Genomic DNA, 9318 nt, shown 5'->3' on the forward strand with positions numbered 1-9318 from the left:
ATGTAGCACAACTCTTGAAATGAAAGAGGTTTATAAAATAAAAGTTAATACATAAAAGAACTGTTAAAAATGCAATGAGTGTTCCAAAGGAGTAAGTATAACTTTTTCTTTACACATCTTGCTACAGAAGATCTAACTTTTTAAGGCTTCCGTTTTCCTTTCACCCATCACTCAAGTCCTCTTGCATTATAATTTTGCTTAGGTTTCAGAGTGTCGTTATACTGCTAACAGCAAATGTTTCTCAGTGGGCATTCCCACCACCACCACCAGACTTGTATGCTTCTTGATTTCTGATGAACTTTGGAGTTTTAGTGGCTGGATATCCCTGTTCATCTCCAGAAACTTGACATGACATGAGAGGCCTAATGTTATTCTGCAGTAACAAAGATGAGAAGAGTGGCAGAGCACATGGGTAAATGTGTTAGCTGGGTACTGGGAAAAGAAACTGGAGGTCAGAGACATAAATGGGTTCTTTCTTTCCTGCTCTTTACATTTGTAGCACCTTCTACTTGGGTTAGCTAATGCCTCTAGTGAATGGTGAGATGCACCCATTTATAGTTTTTCTTATCCCTAATTATCACACATTTTATAAAAATATAAATAACAAAAAAGTAAGCTGGGTTCCATCTCAAGAGGTGTTTCTTCTTGTCCTCTGAGAATATATTGGATAAGTCAGGTCTCAACAAGCCCTATCCATTGTAGCTGATTGTAAGTCAGACAATAAATACAAAAAGAAGTCGTTCTTGCGGTGAGCTCAGTGAATTCTGAGGAAATCAAAAGCATTCCACTGTGCTTATGGCACAAAGAACACAACAGCAAGGGCATATTTAGTGGAGAGAATGAGACAAAAATTACCAGTTAAGTGACAAACTGTACAAGCATTTTGTTTAAAAAAGGAACTCTGCAGCATTCTGTCTTTAAAGCCGGGTTTGAGCCTCTGGGATATATATCTCAATGCTGTCTGCACGCTCTGTGGCTGAATTCTGCCGGAAAGAGGCTGCTCTCTTAGCAGCCATTAGCCGTCTTCTGGCTTCTTGTCTCTGTCTGTCGGGTAGGTCCAGTGATTTTTCTCTTGTGATAGGGAATTTTCCTTTGGGGGGCTTCTTTGGTACAGGAGGAGGAACCTTTCTTTCTTCCTGCAATAGGGTATTAAAACTGAGGGTGAGGTGCGTGCAGAAGGTACCATCAGCAGAGCATGCAAATCGAAGACATGAAATGCAAAATACTGGTTACATACATCAAGCATGCTCAATCTGTGCTCTCCAATCAGCTGACTAATGGATCACAGGGACAGCTCTCCACACTAGGGACACCGACAAAACCCTGTTGTTTCAGCCACCATTAAAAATTCTGCCACCCTGTGCCTTAAAAAAGACTACACTTCCTTCTACTGTCCTCGCAGGTATCCTGCACATGCAATCTGCGTACCTCACTTTCATATGGATTTGTTTAATTTCAGCTGACACATTATTACATTCATTATAAACAGAAACACACACTGGCTCTCCAATAAGAATTCAGCACATCTGTGTAGTCTGATCAAGTGAAAAGACTGTCTAAGATTAGCAGGACAGGATTTATAATTAAATTAATCATACTGAGTTTAGCCTCAGCTGGATATGAGATAGCAGCTGTGTATACATGTCTATTAGTTTCGTCTCCTCCATGAATTGCTAAATGGAAACATGCAAGCACCAGCCAGAGAGAGAACATAGGGCTAATTGTTCTGCTTGCCAGCCTGGACCATTTTAAAGAAAATTATATTGAAAGATTATCAAATTATAAAGTGAGAAACAGTAGATTTTGATACCAAACTAGCTGCAAATTGTTCTGCAGGTTTTAAATCAGGAATTGTTTTGAAGTATTGAATTGCTATTTTACTCCATTTAGAGGCTGTGAAATATCATATAAGGGCTTTAAAAAGATAATGTAGAATCACAAAGTCATACAGTAGTTCAGGTTGGAAGGTGGAGGTGATCTCATACAACCCCCATTCAAAGCCCTCTTGAAATTAGATGCAACTTTGAAGTTAAAACAGGTTTTCCAACATCATATTAAATACTAGACTGAATAGCCTCAAAGATGGAGACCCCACAACTTTTTACGTATAGAATGGTTATTATGATCAATCTTTCTGCTATATCACTTCTTAAAGTAACAGAATAGTCCAGAGTATGGGCTGTTCCTTATGGAGAACACAGTTAATTTGATGCACAGCAGGATTCAAATAATACAAAAATTGAACTGATGCACCTATCATTTACAGACTCTTCATTGTTTTTTTTAAAAAAAACTAATCCTGAGTCTACTACCAAAACACATTAGCCAAGACTGAATAACTAATGTTATTTAAGAACATAATTCTACTTTCTCAACTCAACAGGAACAGCGCAGCAGCCTAAGATGCTATTCCCCATGACAGCCAGCTCTTCCAATCTTTATTTTCTTTATTTCCTGTTTTCAGCCAGATCATAAGGGCTCCATTTCTGTTGTCCCATCCTTTTTTGTCCTTTTTTTTTTTCAACTTTTAGTTATTTCCCTCTTAGGAACATCACTGTTGCTGTCGCTGTACTAAATTCTTACTTCCAGTTGTCACTAGTAAGCAAGAGTTGCAAACTCACCATCCACCAACCAGTTGGCTGAAAATTAAAATCCGAGAGGAGCATGAAGAAATGAAAGAGTTGTCAAAATGCCTCCTAATTCCTCCCAAACCAAACAAGTATTCATTTGAGGCCAACAGTACTGACTCAAACCAAGTGCTGTTTTCATCTGACTGATACAATAATCAGCAAGGAAAGTGGGATAATCAAGGGGAGGGATGGAGCTCTAGAAAGGGGAAAGGCAGTTTCAGAATTACATCGCTTTTGTGAGCAATTTGCACCTTTGTTTCGTAAGCACCACGGCTGGGGTGGAGTTTCAGGGCAGAGCTGCAAGCAGTTGGCCAGAAGAACTCTTTGTCCCACAAATTGTTATGGGCCAAGCTTTAGTTTGACCTGTGCTATGTTTTGCCACATGCTTTTATCTCACTCCTGTTCTAGTATCAGTTGTGTTGTGCAGACAGGATTAAACATAGTAGTGCTCAGATTTGAGCTGCCCCAAATGTAACAGAGTGCTGAGTTTACCTTGATTGAATTCTCAGGTTATTGTCCTCAGTCTGAATTAATCAGAACATATTTCAGTTCCAGCCTTTTGAATGGGGATCCAAATAATCTGAACAGAAGTGTTCCAGAGTGGACTAGCAATATCCATTTTATTTGTTATATCATTCAGCTCAACATTGATAAAAAGAAAAAGACCCTCACATCTGATGAAGGTTTCCATGTATAAAGTGGGCCATTCCAATTAGATACTTTCTAGGGTTGGAAACCTATTGTGTTTCACTATTGTATTTAACAGAAGGAGACTGCAGGACTACAAATGGGGTGTAAATAGTATTATCCATTGTCTGCTTACCTTCCTCTCAGGTGATTCTATTATTTTCCATTCATTGAGTTTCAGCTGGTGCAGTTCATCAAACTTCATGCTGACGTCTTCAATTGAGAGCTGCAATAAGTCCCAGAAACCTGCTAGATCCTGGGAAGTTGGTCTCGGCATGGCACTCGGGTCCTGTCATGCACAAAGGAGAGGACATGAATAGACCAGGAGGCTTTAAACAACGTGCTTGGAGGCAGGAAAAGCATCGTGCCAGTTGACATTGCTGCAGTGTTGCTCAGTGCTTAGGCTATGTGCACTTTACACCTGGATGTTGTGACTGGAAAGTTGTGCCTCCTACACAACCCAAACATGAATGAGTTGAATGTCATACGCAAGCTGTCCTGAATCTGCGTGGCACAGGGAGTTTCTTAGCACCGTATGCTGTGCTGACCTGCATTTCTAAAAAGGACCAAGCTGACAGCCTCTGCCTGCTGATTATTAAAGGGAAGGGGAGCGTAGTTCGTATTCTAGCCAGTCTGAAGTCTTTCTGGTTAAAAATTACATTAGCGATAGCTGATTAGAAGGCAAAACAACACCATGAAGAAGTGGTGCTTATGCTGAATTAGATGTTTACACTGTCTTGCATTTTCAAATGTATACATAAGGCATTAAATTTTGGTGGGGATGGTAGAATTTTGTTCTCCAGGGAGTTGAATCATGCTCAGAAACTGGGAAGGCATTGTCCCCAGGTAGTGCAATTAAGTGGCACTATGTTCACAAGACTTAATGGAACAAACATTAGTGATAACAATTAGCAAGATGACCCTCTGTTTGAGTATTAACCTGATGTCAATGCTGGATAAAAATTACATTAGGAGGTAGTATGCAGACTCTGAACCCTATGCTGTATGAGCACTGGTACTAGTTCAAGAAGACAGCTTTGTTGCTTTAATGAAATAGGGCTTTATCGGTAAACATCTCTGTGAAGGTGATGAAGAAGAAGCAGATGGAAGATGGCAGGAAGAAGCCATTAAGATGATCTACAGAATGGAGCTGGGAGAGATGGAGTCAAAACCAGGCCAAAGGCACTCTGGATCTCCCCCTTCCCAGGCAAAAGCTGTAATGATTAGTTCGCTGTCTAACCATGGTGCTATTGCTGAAGCAAGGCTCTGTGCCCTATCTTTTACAAACCTCATAGACAAAGGCATTTTAGATATTAAACATATCCTAAAAAAAGTTGCCTAAAAATTGAGAGGTAAGTCAGCAATTCTATGGATTTTCTCCCTTCAGTCACACATTTCTAGGGGTCTTAAACTAGGAATTTCTCCTCAGACTTGGGTTGGCAGATGCCACTGTGGGAGCTGAGTGTCTGGAGTGGGGCATGAAAACATGCAGTGTCACCCACACCTAAACCCCTTTGGGAATCTGGGCCAAGAACCAGCCTAAAAACCTATCCACTTAGAAGTCTTCGTCACTAGAAGAAAGTCTCCTTTTCATAGGGAGCTTTGGGAACTTCACAGAACTGGCCATATAGATTATAACAGACTTCTGGGAAACATGATACAACTTCACATTAGTGTTCACTGAAAACGACTTAATTAGGTAGATCCAAATTTACTCTAAAAAATATTTAAAATTTATGTCAGTGGTGTTAGTTTCTCTAAAGAGGTCAATATCTGAGGCTTCAGGAACCGACTCCCTGTGTGAAATTTTTCAGGACAGTCTCACGGCAATATATCTTATATTGCAATCTGGCCTCTCCAACATGGTCTCCTCTGTCCCTCTGCCCAGTTTCCTCTAAACCAGCCATAAAATTATACCACTCATTCAAATGTCACTGCTTTCTGAATCAAGGCTAATTGCTCCCCTGTACTTTGGTGTGCCCCGCTGCTCATCACGTTTGGGAAGATCGCAGGCTCTAGCGTGGCTGCTTGCAGAAGAGTGTGTGTGCAGAGTCTGGGCACAAGAGGGCTGCCTCTTGCTGCTATTGCTTATGGACCCGCAGTCCATGGATAAATACTGGCACAAATTATTGCTGTTACAGCTAACTAAATTTTGAAAAGATTGGCTTAAACCTGTTTCTTCTCAGAAGCTGCTCATTTATTTGTATCTTATTTGGAATTCAGCTTTGCAGCCAGCCCTCCTTCTGAAGGCAGCCTAAAGCAAGCAAAAAGTACCTAGGCAGTGCTCGAGCCACTCTGCTTTTGCCTGCAACCATGACATATTGAGCGATGATCTCACAAAATGAGCAGGATCTGTGCCGACTAGAGTACGGAGGAGGACACTTCAAAGAAAAAATGGTATTACAAGAGATAAGGTGAATAATGCAGAAGGGAGTAGTTATTAATCAGTGATGGGTTTTTTTCTAGCAGTTAGTGGGAACAGTACACTGTAGGAGATAGCCAGCCAGATTCTTAAAAAAACCCGTCCATCAAGGCTTAATGTGTTATGAATTTACCCTGACTGAGAGTCTTTGGTAAGAGATCTTAACCCTAGCATGATCAAATGTGTTGCTTGAAGTTCCTGTGACCCTTTAGAAAAGCCCATAGGTGGTGGGTGAATTTCCTGCTTAAATTTCAGCTTGAGTAAGTACATAACCCTTGATGCATTTTGAACTGGCAGAAGTAAATGCTGTTGTTCTTCGTCCTACATTTATGCTTATTGTTGTTGAACGTTGTTAAGAGAAACTGCTGTGTGGTAGCTCTGTAAGTGCTAGAAGTTTTCGAGTGGGGGAATGCACTAACTGGCTGCTATCTGGCAGTGTTCCCGTGGGACACCGAGATGCTGCCTCAGGAGCATATGAAAAGCTTGCTGTGGATAGGCACTAAGTGGCTATTTAACAACAAACTCGGTCATTAGGCGTAGGAAGAAAAGCCTCAAGACATGAGTGAGCTAAAAGTCCAGTTCTGCAGTTGCTGCTGTTACAGAGTTCAAAGGTTTATTATCCAAATAAGAAGGAGAGAAATAAAATCTTGCCAGAGTTTTGGTCATGTTGTCTGCAAAATTGTAGATTTCTCCTTGTTCTCCCATTACCTTTGTAGTAATGAATTGTTCGCACTTCCAAATAGCTGACGGCTGCTCTGAGCTGGAGCCGCGTTTGTTGTTACAGTAATGCTCTCGAGCACAAGTGCTGGACCCACTTGAAGATAAATGAAATGGAGTGGAGGTTAGGATCTCAAATCGTAGCTTGCATAGCTTAATCAATCAGGTAATGGAAGGCACTTTAAAATTTGCACTGAGAAACTTTTAGACATTGATGAAGATTTCCTCCTTCCACTATCAAACAAATGACTAGATAGGAGCACACATGATGTATTTGATATTACAAATGTGGTCATCTCCTCCTTGCCTGACTTTGCATATTTCCTCTGTCATTCTGTAACAGCTATTAAAATTCTTGTTTTGACAGAGTCTTCGAAGTGGATAATTGGATTCTCTCCTAATGAGGACCATATATCTTATCTCTTTCTATCAGAAGGTAGGACATTTTTGGCATGACTTTCTCAGTAATATTTGATTGCAGTTTCAGGAATTCTGAGTGTTTAACTTTATGGATGGAAAGTAGCAAGTAGGTCTCTGCAGAAAGAATGTTTTGCTTTAAAAAGTGATGTGGCAAATGCTACCAAATAAAGAACTGCAACTAACCAGACATGTCTGCCATCATGCATCCAGCAGAATGCAGCACTTTTAATCTACGAGGTGTAGGGGCAGTCAAAAGGTGGAAGTAACACTTGATTTTCGAGTGAGCCCAAGAAAGGTGTCTACTGCTAGCTGTAGATAGAATTACGCTCTTCTATTGATTAGTATCATCTTGCCACTACATTTCCATCACTGATGGCTGCTGTCATTAATGAAGATAACATTTAGAATTGAATTAGTCTATAATGAACTCCCAGAACAATAGCAGTAACTCTCACAAGTAATATACTACATCTGTTCCTTTAGCCCTAGGACATCTTAAATATAATTGGCAATGCAAATTATCAAACCCAATTTTATGAACCTTATGTATATTCTCATTTCCAAGCTTGGTCTTATTTTCAGGTAAGTAGAAAGCTGGATCACATATTCTTCACTATCCTGCTATTTTACTAATCTCCACTTACTGTAATGTGAAAAATTTCTCCTTTCTTACCAGAAATATAGTTACTATTTTAGGGTGTTACAAAAATAAGCCATAATATTATGTCTCAGAAAACTTTCATTTGTTCCCTTCTCACTTTTTGTCTTTAATAAAGACAGCAAAAAAAAGACAAAAACACAGCCAGACTGAAATTATGTGTTTGTTCTGACAAAAAATGTATTAACACCATACTTAAAGATCAAGTTAAAAAAATAAAAAATGAAGAGCAGTGAAACAAAATGTGAGACATGAAGATGACATTTCTGAATCTTGCTGTTGGGTATGCTACACTTGTTTTTGTTGTTGCCTTTGAAGTAAAAATATTACATTCTATAATTTCAAGTTACGTTTTGTATGAATAGTCTTAAACTCCTAGAAAATGGCCAGACGTGGTGACTTACCAGATTCTGCTGACAAAGCCAATAAAATTGCTGGAATTTCTGAGACATGAGGAGCTGAGCACTTCCTACAGCACTTCGGATCTTACCTAGGACTAAGCATACAGACAAGTTATTACAAATAGATGTCTTTTGGCAGTAAATGCAAAATCCAGCCCAAACAATATGTAGTTTAAATTACTGTTTATTTTATAGAGGAAGTAAATATTTGGTTTTGCTGTTTGTGATTATAGACCTAAAATATATTTTTAAAGATGGAGGTAGAGAGAAGCTCTGTGGCACCTGACCCTTTGGCAATAACAAATGATATGTTAATAACTCAGAACAACTAAGACTGTATTTCCTAGAATCATAGAACGGTTTGGGTTCAAAGGGACCTTAAAGCTCATCTAGTCCAACCTCCCCTGCCATGGGCAGGGACACCTTCCACCAGACCAGGTTGCTCAAAGCCCTGTCCAACCTGGCCTTGAATACTTCAGGGAGGAGGCATCCACAACGTTCCTGGGCTCATTTGCTTAAGAAAGTAGAAAAAACCAAGGAAATATAGGCAGCTTCCTGAAGTGGGCATACATACATATGTTTTTGAGAATCTTATATTTCAAAGTAAATGACAAACACCTTCTCCCTTTACATTTGCTCATGTAAATTGAAAGCTGTTGAAATAGTTTTGCCTCAAGAACCGGTGAGATGCCTGCTCCCTCTGATGTCAAAGGGAGCTTTACTTGTGCCTTAGGTAATATCTTCTGGTTCTGCAATCCAAAATGACTCCACTCAGTTGTGTGGATGACTCCTGGGTGAGTAGTCTTTACCTGTCTGTCCTGGGGGCAAGGTTAATACATTAAACTATAACATAAGATACTCATACCATAAGGGTGAGATCCTCAGAGGAAGCATGTCTCTGAGACATGTCTTGGTACCCCCATTTGGGGCTACAGGTTGCCTACCCAGGAAAACACAGAAAGTCCCAAGCACAGGGGCTTCAGACAAAGTGGGACACATGTGGGAGCTCCAGGACTTTGCTGACTCAGGATCAGCCCCCATGGTTCATTGGACTTTCCCCCAAAAAAGTGTACTTGTCATTTGCAGTATGCATAAGCACAGGGGAAAGGGACCAAATTCATTTTACTTGACTTGGCTTTCAAAAGTCATCCTTCTAAATCAAAATTTCTGGATGCTCTGTAATCAGTAATGTGAGCTCATCAGCTCAGCTGTGTTAGGCACTTATTTTTAGATAAGCTGAATCTCTTCCTGGAGATGCTGATTTCTTTCTACTGACTGGAGTGCCTAAGGGGACTGGCTTATCCCTAGAATACAAACTCCTCCTGGACTCCCACATTTGCTGGGATAAACACCTTACTTTGGCAGATAGCAATATACTTCCCT

At 40.1% G+C, this 9318-nt stretch overlaps 1 protein-coding gene across 2 annotated transcripts in view; it reads right to left on the reverse strand.

Moving 5' to 3' along the window:
- Window positions 1-359: 359 nt before the first annotated feature.
- DLGAP2 (discs, large (Drosophila) homolog-associated protein 2) overlaps window positions 360-9318 on the reverse strand; it is a 98150-nt gene continuing 89191 nt past the window's right edge. For both annotated transcript variants that reach the window (XM_010191336.1, XM_010191337.1), the window contains exons 9-11: window positions 7939-8030; window positions 3454-3606; window positions 360-1136 (exon numbers count right to left, since the gene is read on the reverse strand). In XM_010191336.1, coding sequence (XP_010189638.1) covers window positions 918-1136; window positions 3454-3606; window positions 7939-8030 — 464 coding nt within the window. In that variant the 3' untranslated portion in view covers window positions 360-917. The remainder of the gene's footprint in view (window positions 1137-3453; window positions 3607-7938; window positions 8031-9318) is intronic.

This window comes from Mesitornis unicolor, unplaced genomic scaffold, assembly GCF_000695765.1.
Source record: "Mesitornis unicolor isolate BGI_N332 unplaced genomic scaffold, ASM69576v1 scaffold10079, whole genome shotgun sequence".
Taxonomy (NCBI): Eukaryota; Metazoa; Chordata; class Aves; order Mesitornithiformes; family Mesitornithidae; genus Mesitornis; species Mesitornis unicolor.